The sequence below is a fragment of the Labeo rohita genome, chromosome 11, assembly GCF_022985175.1.
Source record: "Labeo rohita strain BAU-BD-2019 chromosome 11, IGBB_LRoh.1.0, whole genome shotgun sequence".
Lineage (NCBI taxonomy): Eukaryota > Metazoa > Chordata > Actinopteri > Cypriniformes > Cyprinidae > Labeo > Labeo rohita.
Genome location: NC_066879.1, coordinates 1,790,761 through 1,806,885, shown reverse-complemented (window position 1 = coordinate 1,806,885; position 16,125 = coordinate 1,790,761). Strand labels below are relative to the sequence as shown.

General features: G+C 37.5%; 1 protein-coding gene across 1 annotated transcript; it reads right to left on the bottom strand.

Moving 5' to 3' along the window:
- Nucleotides 1–77: 77 nt before the first annotated feature.
- On the bottom strand, nucleotides 78–15,380 carry nwd1 (NACHT and WD repeat domain containing 1). Its single transcript, XM_051122073.1, is given in 20 exon segments — nucleotides 78–428; nucleotides 514–619; nucleotides 1,714–2,267; nucleotides 2,374–2,647; nucleotides 2,732–2,880; nucleotides 4,981–5,071; nucleotides 5,150–5,410; nucleotides 5,656–5,858; nucleotides 7,057–7,179; nucleotides 7,261–7,315; nucleotides 7,317–7,459; nucleotides 8,380–8,544; nucleotides 8,718–8,835; nucleotides 8,941–9,100; nucleotides 9,199–9,402; nucleotides 10,946–12,218; nucleotides 13,257–13,611; nucleotides 13,721–13,837; nucleotides 13,932–14,017; nucleotides 15,049–15,380. Coding segments are annotated over 20 exon segments (4,866 nt in total). The 5' UTR covers nucleotides 15,167–15,380; the 3' UTR covers nucleotides 78–117.
- Nucleotides 15,381–16,125: the final 745 nt, after the last annotated feature.

Below are 16,125 nucleotides of genomic sequence, written 5' to 3'. Positions count from 1 at the left end.
TAACACTTGCAATATTGATTATATTACTATAAAATGACTACATAGTTTGGTTATTCTTAAAAAATATATTTTTAATGTAATTACACAGATGTATAGAATTCTATACACCGAATGTATCTAGAGGAGAACACACGTGTTGGATGGTTTGCTTTTCATCAGACCGATGCCGATGAAATTGAACTGAGCAGGGTTGTAATCTGGGAGCTCGCTGATCACGGTGTGTGGAGCGTTCAGGCTTTTCACTCGAGAGGTGACTCGGTAATGTGCTCGGAAGTTCCGGAGGGGGTTGTATCCAGGTTGAAGGGCGTCTGGACAGTGGAAGCCTTCTTTAATGAAAGAGCCGTGCTGGGACACGGCAACAAATCCGTCCTTGTGTGGCATCATCTTTATGACTGGAGAGTAGACAAACTGGATGTACAGCAAACAACCTGTGAAAACATGACCAAAGTCAAGCAACGGAATCAGACATGAAAGACATTATTAGCAAATTATTAGTAGGTATCATGTCCTCACCAGTAGAGACGTCCCAGACTTTAATGGTTTTGTCCAGAGATCCAGTGAAGACGTATTTATCATTTATTGAGAAGACAGCACATAGGACGCCTTCAAAATAAAAACCCTTAAGGATGGAACAAGACAAAACATGCCGCATTACACACAATGGTTGATTGTTGGCAATGTTGTACGTCGTCATAGACTTGCATCAAATGCAGTGCACACTGAAAAAATCCCAAGTCATTTAAGTGCAAACCCAGCCCAGAAGAAAAGAACAACAATAGCAACAACAAAAGAAGGAAAAAAGGAACTAATGTGGAAGATATTAAACACCTCAAGACAATAGGGAGGGCACCTGAAACAGCCAGATGTCCCTTTAAGCCAATGTGGAAAACAGAGAAGTTGGCTGCACAACCTGAGTGACCCAAAGGTAGTGTATGTAACAGAAAGAGGGGATCTTTAGATCTTAAGTCTAACACTCTCCCAACGGAGCTATTTCAGCCACATCCACCCTATTATTCTTCAGACTTTTCTCCAACAGACTATTTTAATTGGTAAGTTTGAGTAATATGTAATTTTATGGTTATTCAAATAGCAACATGCTAAATGTATTGTAAACTGAGCCAAAATGAACCCAACGACAGACAATTAATAGTTCAGGAGACTATTTTACCTGTTGTTTGTGAGTTGTATGTTTTTTTAACACTTCAAGAATTACATTGTTAAATTAGTTACACACTAACAACAAATGATATTAAAATTATTGTGAACAGAGCAAATAAGATCTGATATTTTGATTTAGTTATATCTTGACCACATATTGTCCTGTTCTAACAAATACATAAATTGAAAGCTTATTTATTTAACTTTCAGATTATATATAAATCTCCAAAAAAAAAGACCTTTATGGAAGGTCCAGGGGCATTTCATTGAAAATGTATAGGTGGCGCTATTGAGCTATTTCGCCACACCCACTTCTAAAACACACGAGATGTACATTTTCGCCACTTCTGGTGTGTGTGCAAAGTTTCATGCATTTTTCCAAGCATGTTCAGGCCCTCAAAAATGCAGTTCATTTTGGAGAAGAAGAAACTGAGCAATTCCACCTGTGCTCGGGCCCTAAACAGTTACTCATTTGAGTATCACATTGTTAGCTTTAAACATGTTTTGGTTTAATTTAAAAAGCGGAAATAATTATAGCAACCTGCAAACACTTACCTTGTATTCCATGGTGTGATTCAGCAAGACGGGACTCAGATTCCACAACTTCTGAACGCAGTCTTGAGAGCCAATCAACGCTTGCGCATCCCAGTTGCTCATGGTGATGCAGGTTATGGCTGCACCGTGATGATCCATCTCGGCTGCGGTGGCGCTCTTAAAGTCGTAGATCACCACTTCGCCACCAAATGTCCCATAGAGCAGCCTGCAGTCGGACAGCAGAGCCATGGCGGAAATTGGGGAATGCAGTAGGCAAAGGGAGTAGCTCTCAAACGGGCCTTCCACACAGGGGAAACTGTCTCTCGATGTAATCTCGAACAGACAAACCGCATCCTCATATGCCACGGCAATTCGGTCCTCCCGCGGGCTGATGGCCATACTGCGCACCATTGGTAGGTTTTCTGGAGGTGGCAGGCACAGGGTTTCTGGAGCAAAGTCTAGTGGATAAATAAGGATGGTACCAGTACGTAATCCACAGAAGAGTAAACGTTTCTGCTGGGCTAATTCCATACAACACACTTCTGAGGAAACGTCCATAATGCCAGACCGTAGACCTGTTAAAACCCATGAACAAATTTGGCTTGAGAACTTTTCGATTACTTAAAAGATATCTACAACTACAACTACTAAATAAAAAAGTCCTTTTATTACATGTTTCACCTTCCGAACAGCTCCAGGTGAAGACCTCTGTGTTGTTTCCTTCCTTCACGTAGAATACGGTATCACCGTCTTTCGACAGGACCACTAGGGGGCAGTATGCTGGGATGAAAGTTTTGCTCCTGTGCTTGTTGTTGTAGTCCAGCTGCCATACTTTGAGCTGGTTGGTAATAATGGAGGCAGAGATAATTGTGCGCTGATGTACGGCCAAAGAGGACACAGCGGAATCCATCACACCGAACCAGTCCAGCAAGGCTCCTGTGGTTACGCCCCACACCTTGGAGAGCACAACAAGATCAACTGTTGTTCAAGACAATGACAGAGAGATGAAACTGCATGTAAAGAAAGGCATTAAACTGACCCGTATAATCCGATCCTGGGCGCTTGTGATGATTTCGCTGCCTTCGGTGCTTGAGACGGCACATAGGACTGACGCATCATGATGAAGATCCAGAATCTTCTGCATTGAAGTCAGCGTCACAGTGAACACGCACAATGTTCTGTCACATCCTTCAACAAGACAAAAGTGGATTTCACACAAGCAAAGAGGTTTACCCTAGAAAGACAAAACTTTATATAAAAAAAATCATTATAGTTAGCTAAAACTATCAAGTTTAACTATTATATTTCTTATAATAATTAACCCATTTAGATGACCAAAAAAGTAATATATATTTTTTTTCCCCTAAAGAGGGCTTTGATTTTAACCATTGAAACTCAGCTATTCAACCCTGTTGCCAAAACAGTGATAATACAAAATATAAAAATTATCAAAACAATATTTAGTTGTGAGGAACTAAATACCAAAATTCGGTCTTGACTAAAGACCAAAAATATCAATACTTGGTCCCAAACCAGACAGATGAGTGATAGCCTCAATTAGGCTAAATCTGCAACCTTGTTGTTCTGTTTTTGTTTCCTGTGTTCAGTTCGTGTTTGCCTTGTTCCATGTGCTGCCTTGTTTGCTGCCTTTAGAGTTCCCCTTGTTTGTTACCATAGCTACACATGCCATCTCCTAATTCCGAGATGAACACATGTGACATTCTGCTCTATCTGAATTATGAGTTTCTGTGGCAACACTATCAACTTTAACTTTGTGTTTCTGAACTCATAATTACAACTTGGTAAACTTGGAATGTTCTGAGAGTTACGACCTGGACCAGTGACAGATGTACCACGTGACCGCCGCTCATTTTGGCGCTACTTAGGCGCAACCTCCGAGTCTGACAACATGGAAAGCTATGAGTAAAATGTCACGTGATGTCATCTTGGTAATTGGTAATTACGAATGACGTGAAGGCAGCAATATTCCTCATGTATTTGCTTATGTTCTTTGTCTGGTTTTGTCCATTGTGGCTGTTTGCTGGTTTTTCTCAGTTCTTTTCCTATGTTTTTTTTGGTTTAGTTTTTTTTTTGTGCTTGGCTGTGGACAAAGAAAAGGACTAAAGAGAAACCAACAACATTTTACTTTGTTATATCAATTAAAAAAATGAAAATTAGTTGACTTTTGTTTGTTTGTTTGTTTGTTTATTTTTGCAGAACTAGGAAAGAGGTTTTTTTTTTTTTTGTAATAGACAATGTGGAAAAGTGAAATTTTGAGCCTTCCTGAGTCTATTTTCTTAATAATAATATTAGTAAATACACACATACATGCATACATAATTCTCTGTTACTTTTTCTGTTACCTATTCAGTCATTTCATTATATTTATTGATTTTTATTTTTATTATTCAAATATATGCTAAATTAAAACAAAACTACTAAACATCAAATCTCACAAAACTGCTTTTTTCAAGCCTTATTTTGCAACCTCTTTTATGGAAAGTGCTTATTAAATGAATGTTATCCCTAGTGAAAAACAAACATACTAAAATGCATTTGAAATACATTTATTTCATGCTATGTTTACTACAAAAACATTTACATATTATGTACTTAATTAAAAAAAAACATGCAGTTGCACTTTTAGTATGCTAAACTGGTATATTTCAAGTCTACTAAATTGAAACAACTAATTTTGTACTTAATGCACTTTTGTGCAATTGTGTGGAAGTAGTGCTGAAGTCCAACTAAAGATATGCTTAAGTATATTTGATTGTGCTAAAGTGGAACTATTGAAAGTATACTTTAGGTACACTTTAAATATGTTGCATTTAAAGACCAATATTATTTAAAGATCATACAATCCTCATCAATAGTGACATTAAAACATATTTTAATGTGCATTGTGCACAAGTAGTACTCCAAATAAAGTTTAATTACAGTGTTTATATCAGTAAGTCTCAAGTGATATGTAAGTAAATATGTTAATAGACTTGAACTATACTTAGTATAAAATGAATGCATTTTAAATCTATTACCTTTTAAACTAGGGATTAAAGGTGATGTCTGATATTTTTGAGGTAAATCATTCATATTTCATTTCCTGAAAAGTGTAAACTTTGTCTTGGTCTAAACATTGTATTTTAAGCGGGCCAAACTAATGGTAATAGTTGATTAATGAAGCATGGGGGACATGTTCAGGAAACCTTTTAAAAACTGTTTGACCTTAGTGATGCAAACTTCAGGAGTAATTAATAAATTGCGAGAACCAGTCACATGTAAAAGCACCTGCAAACAGCAGTTTTTCATCCTCAGATGTTCTGAGGAACAAAGCTGGAGAGGGAAGATCAACCATAGACTCAATACCATGGCTCCAAACCTGCACACACACAAAAAACTTCGAATAAAGCTGAAAAGGCTGCATTCTGCTTGGTCTTTACAGAAACAAGATGCATACCGAATGTAGACGGCCTTCTCCAAAAGCAATGAGTATCTTGGAGTATCTGGTGAGTGTCAGAGAGCATGTGATATTGTGGTGTCCAGCAGGGCAGGGTAGCGGGGTCAGGGAATGTTGCACGCCAGTGGATATGTCATAAAAACAGAGCGTCCCCTCACTGCATATGCATGCTACTACATCTCCCACAACACCAAGAACAGAACAAACCCCTGCAGTCACCTCATACAGGGGCTCTGCAGTGTCCAAGTGCCAAGCTTTAACCTGTAAAGGAAAGAATGACAGAGAAAATATAAACTAACAATCATTCTGTCATTATTACTTTTCACAGTCTATTTTTCCTCTATTTATTTTTTTATTCGTATGGCTATTTTCATAAGGCTAGATCTGCATGAAGAATCTTTAAAATATCACCATCATACTGGTTTGGGACAATAAGTGGGTGAATAATGATAATTTTCATTTTAATGTGAATGGTTCCTTTAAGAGAAAAAAAAAAAAAAACATACCAGGCTGCTTGGGTTGGTTATGATAATCTTCCTTTCTTCAATCATATGAACGTGTGTAGGGGTGTGTGTTTGGACAGACACTGCGTCAGTGATACAGAAAAGCTGTTGTCCACTTATCAGACACCATTTTCTTAGTGTGCCATCGAGTCCAGTAGACAGACAGTGATTAGTTTTGTCCATCAGCTTCAGGGACAGTACCCCCGCTACACAGACAAAGAGAAACAAGAAGTGTTTATGTTTTCATATAGTTAAACATTTTCTAATGAATGAAAACAGTTTGAAAATTGAATTGAAAACATTTCTGTATTTCAGCTAGCTATGTCCCTTATTTAATTGTTTGGTTGTTAAACTATGAATTTAATTATAACGTAAATTCTGGTCCTGAATTCTGATTACAACTTCTCACAACAATAAACACTTTTATTTGAAACAAAAACGTAAATGAAAATCTAACAAAAGATGTATACAGGCAGATGTACAAGATGTATACTTAACAGCTGTAGTGGGAAAAAGAACTACAACCCCATTAAGCCTTGCAAATCACATTTATTGCAAAATGTGCATACTACTTGTCAAAAGTTTTTGAACAGAAAGATTTTTATTCTCTTCTGCTCACCAAGCCTGCATTTATTTGATCCAAAATACAGCAAAAGCAGCAATTTTGTGAAATATTTTTACTATTTAATATACCTGCTTTCTGTTTAAATATATTTTAAAATGTAATTTATTCCTGTGATCAAAGCTACATTTTCAGCATCATTACTCCAATTACACATCCTTCAGTGATCATTCTAATTTGCTGATTTGCATGCATTTATATATATATATATATATATTTTTTTTTTTTACACACACATATATATATATATATATATATATATATATATATATATATATATTTATTTATTTATTTATTTTTTTTTTTTTTGAAATTATACAAATTAATGCCTTTATTTAGCAAGGATGCTTTAAATTGATGATAAAGACATTTATAATGTCACAAGAGATTTCTATTTCAGATAACTGCTGTTCTTCTGAACTGTCCATTCATCAAAAAACAAAAACAAAAATTCTATTCAGCTGTTCTCAGCATAATAATACTAATAAATGTTTTTTTGAGCAACAAATCAGAATATTAGAATGATTTCAAAAACTTTTGACTGGTATATATATGTATATATATATATATATATATAATAAGCAGATGGGTTCAAAAAAAACATCGGAGCTCACAGGTCTGTCTTTAAAGTTTTAGCAGCCATAGTTTAAAATCAATTTTGCTATTGAGAAAATAAATGGAGTTTTTACTTCCGCTACTGGACTGTTATGCTCTCTTGAATTTGTTCAGAATAAAGGCAGAGACTCTCTACACCTTCAGCTTCTACGTTGCTAAGAACCTACCAGTGTGTCCAGAAAGAGTGTGAAGGGTCTGTAGATGGTTTAGACTCCAGACAATGATCAGTCCATCCTCTGATCCTGCTACCAGCAGCTCCCTCTTCGAGCACAGCACGACAGCCTTCACCCCTTCAAAACAACACCATGCATGGTAAGATATTTTTACTACAAAATCTTTAACAACACCAGTATTGAGCTCCTTCATGTCACCTTTCGTGAACCCTGTGAGGGTGCTCTTCAGTGGGCCCCCAGGGGCCTGAAAAAAAGCTGCATTTGGGCACAAGCACTGGGTCAGTACAGGAACCAAACCAGTCTGCGCACTGAGAACACAGCTGACCAATCATGGAGGGGTAGAGATCAGTGAGGCCCTGCAGTCTGGAGAAGATCTCTGTCACCAAAAGTGAGGGATCTTGTAGAAAAGTGAGACAGAAGAATTAATCAAGTAAAAAAAAAAAAAAAAAAAAAAACATAAAAATACTAAGATGAGTTAGATTTGAGATGTTACTTGAACGGCAGTGGCTATTTGCACTAAGTGTAAATTGCGATAAATGCTATTTACACTATTTGAAAATATCAGTATTTTCTGCCATTTAAACTAATTATTGCAAATAGTGGCAAATATTTGCACCTCAGTACTGTAGTACATTATAAAACAGTATACAATAATAATGTAGTAAGTGTAAACTATACTTTTTATTAAAATGATCAGATAGATGCTGCCTCATGGGACAATAAAGCCCACTTTACACCTATCCTAACCCTACCCAGAACTTTATTTTCAACTTTCCAATTATTTCCTTGCCTTTCCGATGTGATATAAGATGTGAAATGGGAGAAGAACGAGTTTGGCAAACGAGGTGGGCAGACTAGCCTCTGCCAACAAGGCAGGCTATTTGCACTTAGTGTAAATAGACACTCCATTCTTGAATTGTTAGAATGTTTATAGAGGAAGTGGAAGAAAGATCATTTGGTGTGACTGGTTTTCCTGTCAATAAATAAAGAAAAATGTCTCTGAATATCATCTGTAAAGTCTCATACTACTTATAGAGGATTTATAAATGCATTTAACAGTGAATTAAGCATAGATAAAATTTTAAATAATACATAACATTTAGAATTGATATTTAAAACAGATTTATTAACTGTTTTTTTATCCATTTGCTAACTGTTTGTTTACTTATTTATTGTAATTAAATTTAATTTAATTAAAAACATGAAATCAAAACCTATTTATTTAATTCGCTTAAAAATTCTTATTTACATTTGCTTTATTAGCTAAATATTATCTGTAGAATTCAACCTATGACAGCCCCAGACGTCAATACTTACCCACGCGGCCGTCGCTAAAATCTAACGAGGGCTTAAGAAGCAGAAATGTCTCTTTCAGCATTTGTATCTCAGGACAGTCAGTGAGATCAGTGCAAACGACAAGGTCCTGAATAACACAGCTCACGCCACACCGCAGAGTTTTACAGCACAACCAGTCCAGAGTGCCTGTGAGAATAAATGCACATTCATGTTTTTATATATTTAAGCTTACAAAAACATAGAACATAGACGGTTGTCAATCTGTCATTCAGTGGAGATGGGATTTACCAGGAGTTACCATACCAAGAGAATATCTAATAGATTTGGCTATTTTTGAATGTAACTTATCTAAACCTCACCAAGCACTGACTGGCGTAGCTCCTCCCATTTGCCGGCATGAGCGAGGTGATAGGGCAGTTCGTGAAGCTTCCGCATGTTGGCGACTTCTCCAGTAAACCACAAGGGCTGGACTGGTACCTCGAAAGAAAATAGCATGTTTTACCACCTAAGATATTGTAAAAAGGCTACTTGGCATTTAAAACAAATGTGACATAATGCTGATTTTGTGACTTTGAGTGATACCTTTCTGTCAGCATTGAGCAGTGTACTTAGTGAGGGCAGAAGAATGGGCCTGAGCTGCCCCTGACTCCAACGTCCTGAGAAATACTCAGCGAGGATGGCGTGCATGTCAGCTTTCATATCGCGTGATAAATATCTCTTCCTTACCAGCTCTGCGAACTGCCTAAGAAATGTAAAGGTTGAGTTGGAACGGTGATGGGCATAGCAAGCACTGGGATTTTTCTTAGTATGTTGCTTGACATGTGGGAAGCAAAGCTTTACCTGTGGGTGAAACCCAGCAGAATTACACCACCCTCCCATCTCTCCGTGAGATGAGCGCTCAGGTCATGCCAAAGACGTGACCAGTGAAGTCGTGGGAAGCGTAGAAGTGTGTGGCTTGGAGGAAGCCAGTACTTATAAATTTCGGCCAGAACATCATTATCTAATGACAGAACATCCTGTAATTCTGCCTCTGATAGACCATTTCTGAATATGTAAAAGACAAAAAAATTACATTTAGAAACATAGACTTCCATTACTGTAAATGTCAACAATAAGAGTTGGAAAAGAGTAGGCCAGTTTTGAAGGCTAATATCTGACTCATCTAAAGCGGCAAATATACCCACAAAAAGCAGACTCATAATGTGACACAGAGGCTACTTAAATACAAAATTTCAAAATTTAAGAATTTTAGATGTGAATTTAAATATGAATGTGAATTTGAAAAGAATTGCCTACACCCATGAGGGAAACAGAATTTGATTGAATTCAAATAAATTAATAATTACTGGGGTTCAAGTGCTTTAAGGCATTTAGGCAAATATGGAAAAAAGACATATTGTTAAGCAAGTCTGTAACCACCTAAATCAATGTTTAAAAAAAGAAAAAAAGCATTTTTGGCAAATACAGGTAATTTGCCATAGAAATATTATGCTTTTTTAAAACGTTTATGACTGTTATAGCATCAGATGTGGTCTGATCTTTGTAAAACTTTGCCTGCTTGTTTAGAATCATCTGTTGCATGTGCTCACCAGGCTTTGTGAATTTTAAGATTTCCTTTAGGCTGTATAGGATTTTGGGTAAATTTGGACAGGCCCCTTTTCTAAATGACCCCATTATAGCCTCCCAAAGGGTAAATTTCAACATTTTTTATTCACCATTATTGACCCACGCTGAAAGGACAGATGGTTGCGCAGTTGCAGCCATTTTTATGTTTTTTTCCCCTCTAATAGCGTCACCAAGTGGCCAAGCTCCAAGATTTTTTTCTGTGACCTCAGATTGAGATATCTCATTCATTTAAGGAAAATCCTTTCAGCCATTTTTCTAAAAGTGGCCCCGCCCCTTTTCAAATGTTTTGGCGTCCCTTTATGATGGTGAGTGGAAAGTTCAACTTTTTTTTTTTTTTTTTTTTTGATAATTATTGATATTCACTCTCCAAAGAATCAAACTTCCTGCACTGGTTTGGTTCCGATCGGGCGAAAACCTAGAACTAGTTCACAAAAGTGGCTTTTTCAAAAAATGTCCGACGTGAGCCAAGGATTCTAACAACATAGCACTTGAGTCTGCGACTGACCATTTTGAGAGTTATGAGCAATTTCAGAGTTCTGTTTGCTGTAGTGCCCCCATCAGGCTGATTGGGGCGAGCCTTGGTGACATTGTCGGCGGTGTGAGTACTATCCCTCCAAGTTTCAAGTATCTACGTCTTACGGTTTGGTCTGCACAATCAGTTTTACGTAGAGATCGCTGATCTGTGACCATTCTAACAATTACAATAGGGTTTCAGCGCTATGTGCTTGAACCCCTAAAAAGCATATATTAACACATTAACAGTATAATTTTAGGTGGTTCTGGTGCTTTTTTGGCATTTTTTAGTTCATCTTTCATGTGGCATTGCATTTTTACATGTTATTTGGATGTGGGAAAGCTTGGCAGCGTAAAGATGCCATTATACTAAGTTATGAAAGCATTTACCAACAAAAAGTTAAAACATTGGATCTTCCTAAAACCAACACAACAAAATATGACTTACCTTGATAACAAGATGAAGCACAGAGCATGACTAACTAGCTTCTTCCCATGATTCTCCTCAAGTGACTCCACAAACTGTGTCATCACTTCCTGTGCAGAGATGCCCAGGCAAACATTAGACATGGAGGTGTAGGAGGACCACTGTTTGGCCATGTCTAGCATGAGTTTCAGATGCAAAGGGCTTCTGCTTTGCTGGAATCTGTTTAAGATGGTCTCTAACTGTTCTGAGGTCAGCTTGCGTCCAGCTGCAGTCATGTAGGCATCAATAATGTCCTTCCCTTGATCGTCTGTGAGAAGTTCCACTCCAAAAATGTTTTCTTCTGCTGAAACCAAAGATTTACATTTCTCAACATAGTCATCAGAAATAGAGAGTACGATTTGTACATTGGGAGGGATTGCTTTAGGTATCCAGTCTAGTTGGTGAGGTTTGCTTGTCTCTAACAGCTGATCCAAGGAGTCCAGAATGAGTAGGAGTGTGTCTCCTTGTTTTGACACGTCTTCCAGCATGGAATGGAAAAACCGGACTAGCTCTTTATGCGTGTTGGAAATATGTGGATAAGGGAACTGCAGCCCTAAAGCTCCACACACTTGAAGACAAACGCCTCTGAGAACAGAGTCAACATCCGAGCTGAGTGGAGACGTTCCCAGCAACCTCAGCACCACAACTCCCCGATGGTCAACCACGCCTCGTATCTCCTGTGCCAGTTTGCAGAGCAGAGCTGTTTTACCGACCCCTGAAGGTCCATGAACCAGAAGGGGTTCATGGCGAGCATTAGTGGACTCCCAGAGTGTAATGCAGATCTTTCCCAGAATGCTGTCCCTTCCTTTAAACACAGAGCACCTCTCCTCGCCCAGCATGGCGTGATGGAAAATCTCCTGTTTCAGCCAAGACCATCCTGGTTCTACCGTGCCAGAAGTTCCTGAATTTTGCAGAGCGTTCCTGCCGATCAGTTCTTTCATTTGGGATGTTACCTGCTCACACAGTTTTCCCAGGTACTCCTTGTGTTCTTTGCGGCTTGGGTCTATAGCTCCTTTGCTGAGCTCCATGCAGAGAGGTTGGAGGCGACCTGTGTTGCAGACGCGTTGCTTTAGGTCGGCCAAGAGCTCCCGGGCTTCGGTGTCCAGCAAGCCATCGGCTGTGACGTCCAGAAGAAACTTTGCAAAGTTTTTCTTGTTGGCTCTTTTACTAAGTCGAGGCAGTTCACGGAAAAACAGCACAGATGATGCATCCTTTTGAGTCTTGAGAAACCCGTGCTCCATCTCATATTCTAAGACTGTGAAATACACAAGAAACATGAAAATAAAAGGAAAAAACTAAGACAGGACTTGTAAGACTCTTTCCATTAATAGGGTCACTTAGAGATAAACTACTATCTAACAAAAAATAAAATGGAGATTTTGTCCTTTCTCAGATCACAGCTGTATATGTTTAAATATTTAGTTAACATTTATTAACTTTATTTACCTGAAATGTGTTTAGACAACCCCATTTGGCGGTTACCAAAAAAAACAAAACAAAACACATCTCCCCTTCTTTCAACTGTATAAAAGTAAAGCCAAAATGTCCCAATATGGCCTAACTAAAACTTTTCAGAAAAACCAACATATGCGTGAAAAGAACTAACTGAATGACCAAAACCGGCTTTGGGAAAAAATTATTTGAAGTGTAATTTGATTTTTTTTTTAGTTTGGCTCACGTCACATTTATATGGTAGTATGTTCCTGCCACTGAATAAATAATAAAAAAGGGTAATTGTAACTTCTTATCTCACAATTCTGGCATTTTTCTTGCAGTTTCAAGTTTGCATCTTGCAATTCTGACTTCTTTTCTCCGAACTGTATGATACTCACAATTGTATATTATAATGATGTAAAATATAAACTGAGAAAAAAGTTTTTTTTTTCCTTAGAATTAGACATTATAACTTGCAACTGTTAATTGCACTTAAAAAAAAGAGTTCATATCTCACAATTCTGACTATATTTCTCACAATTACATTATATCCCACAATTCTAAGGTTATAAGTTCATATCTTGCAATTCCAAGAAAGGAAGTTAGAATTGTGAGATAAAAAAGTCAAACAATTTTATTCAGTGGCAGAAATAGGTTTATATACATTCATTTAGATGGAGAGGGTGGGGTTTATGACCTGTAATGCAGCCAACCACTAAAAGGTGATTGAAATCTTATGGCTTCACTTTCCAGTGTATGGGATGCTTGGTTTATACAGTGGAAGTTAGTGGGGCCCAGTGCTGTTTTGGAACCAATTGACTTATCTGAAATTCTTATGGAAAGTTTCACAATATCTCACCAGATTTGAAAAACTTGTGCTTTTGGTCAACACTGATATCCCCGTCTCTCTCAGCCTGTTGAGCAGCTGTGCGGAGAGCCTGCAGCAATCGTGACTCTGTCAGATTCCAGGATATGACATCATTATCACGCAACTGCCCGCTTTCAGAGCCCCTATCATTGTAATGAGGATAGTGAGCTGTGATTGGCTGGAGGATATATGTGGGTGGGACTGAGTTACTGTCTTTGGAGAACCATTTATTAAGGAGCTTTAAACTCTCTGAATCCTTGGGAAGTTTTGATACCAGCAACTCGAACTCCGTTTCTGGTACGAGGCGTGGGATGGGGCGATGACCGTACTGATTACCGAGCAGAGCCTGAGAACAAAAACAGTGAAAGACAGAGACAAAGAATTAAACGTACGCTTAGAGAAACAACATACGTGTGAACTGAACTGGACACAATTAGGTTGCTGGTGAAACATACAATAAAAGTTGGGCCATCTGATATTCTCTGACAGGATTCGATTTCTTTAATGCTCAGTTCAGTGGTCAAGTGATCAGCTGTGAGGACGTCACGCACTCCGCATCTGAAATCCACTACCTGTGAGAAAAAGCAAACAAATTCAACATGTAATGCAATTATAGACAATTTTAATGTTTCCCACTAGACTGCAAATACTTTTTTTAGCACAAACCTCAAAGATGAGACCCAAGCTTTGACAGTGGGTCTGCAACTCAGAATAGGCCTTCTCCCAGAACGCATTTCTCTCATTTTTCATGTCTGTTAAGTAGAAATCCATTAATGTCAGATCCTTGGGGAGTTTGTTTTGTGATATTTATTAAGGTAAATTACCAAACCAGGAGCACTATGTAGGAAAATGATTACCCAATGCAAGTCATTTGTATGGTTTTACATAATTATAGAAAAATATCTGACCACCTTCATTAATCAGAACTATTTCAATATTTCAATATCAACACAAATACAAATTTTGGTAACATTTTATTTTAAGGACAAAATCTCACTTTTAACTAGTTGCCTATTAGCATGCATATTACTAGCATATGTGACCCTGGATCATAAAACTTAATTTTTGATTAGTAATATGCATTGCTAAGAACCTCATCTGGAAAACTTTAAAGGCAATTTTCTCTCTCTCTCTCTATATATATATATATTTTTTTGCACCCTCAGATTCCAGACTTTCAAATATTGTCCTAACAAATACATTAATGGAAACCTCAGTTTCAAAATATTGACCCTTATGACTGGTTTTGTGGTCCAGGGTCATCTTGTCTTTTTATTAACACTTAGAAAGCACATTAATATCTTATTCTGCACGACAGTATTTTAGATCCCTTGAAACTAACTTAACTACCTTACTACTAATAACCTGAGTTTATTGAAAAGTCATAGTTAATAGTTAGTCAATATTAAGAACTGTTCCCAAGTTAAAGTGTGACCCTAATTCTGCCTTCCTCCAGAGAATAAAAATAAATACATATATTCACACTTCTGGATTACTGCATTCTAAATCCCATAATTTGTGATTACTGGATACACAAATGTATGTATATATATATATTTTATAAAAGGCCGCACCCATAGAGTGAAACAGAACATATTTTAAAATTGAGCATAACTAGAAAAATCACACTAATGAGTTTTAAGAATGTTATTTTAAATTTCATTTAAATCCAGTTTAAAATTTGCAAATGTTTTACATGACCTTGAAATAAAGGGTAACATTTCTTTCAGAATAAAAGCAAAATACAGAGGTAAGGGGACTTAACAAGCAGTGCAAGCCTTACCTGAGTATGTGGAGCTGATGAACACCCGCACCATTCTGGAAACAGGCTGTAGAGCATCAGCGCTCTGTCCCCGCAGAGCCTCCAACCCAAGAGCTTCGCTCATCCCCACCACAGCCATCCCGACCAACACACCTCAAGAAATCCTGAGTATGACCGCCTGCGTTCCTGTTCTCATAATCCAGCCAAAGTGGCTTTACAGCACTGAACAAAGAGCTCCAGAACTATTAAGCATCTCTTCTAGGTTTGAGAAGGAAATAATCTGAAAGCTAAATATTAATTAGATTAAAAATATGTTTTCCACAGCAATAAGGAAAAGAAAACAGCTCTGTTGCGAAGCGCTCTGCCTCATTTGTTTGTTCTCCTGTGCACCCGTCATTTTATCCACTGAGATCAGGAAGGCCGAGAGAGACCCGGTGTTTACGACCCGCCGCCTGCAGCAGAGATCAGACTCTGGAGACCATGAGCAGCTGCCACATGTTTAATTAACCTGATAAGTGTAAATGCATAAACTGCTGCTTTTCATTTCTAATTATGAATCAAAGATCTGTGGAATCATTCTGCCTCATTACAAATTATTATAAAATCATTTTTAATGACTGATGTGAAACTGTTGAAACCGAGCATGATCCCAAAGGAGCTGGTGATTTTATTGCACTGTTAACTAAACCTCTGTATGCATTAATTGTTACTCTGTGTTGTTTGTTTCAGGCTCCTCTAATGTGCTCAGAACCCTTCAGTCCTGAGAGAGAACAACCCAAGTCTACGCTCACTGAGGAATCGGGTGCCAGGTTGATGATAGGAGTCACGATCAAAACGTACTTTGCCCCAGGCAAGATTGTGCAATATTTCTTTAATATGTTAACATCATTATAGTATTTTTTCCCCCGCTTTAAAGTTTTTTTTTTTTTTTTTTCATGAATTCATATTACATTAAATGGGAAACGATTTAGTTTTTAAAAATGGAAAAATGCTGCAATTTTAACAGGAGCCTGTAGACTTCTTATACTTCTTATATATTTGTGCATGCATATTTAGATTAAACACCCACATTATTATGTAACATTTATACACTGTGGT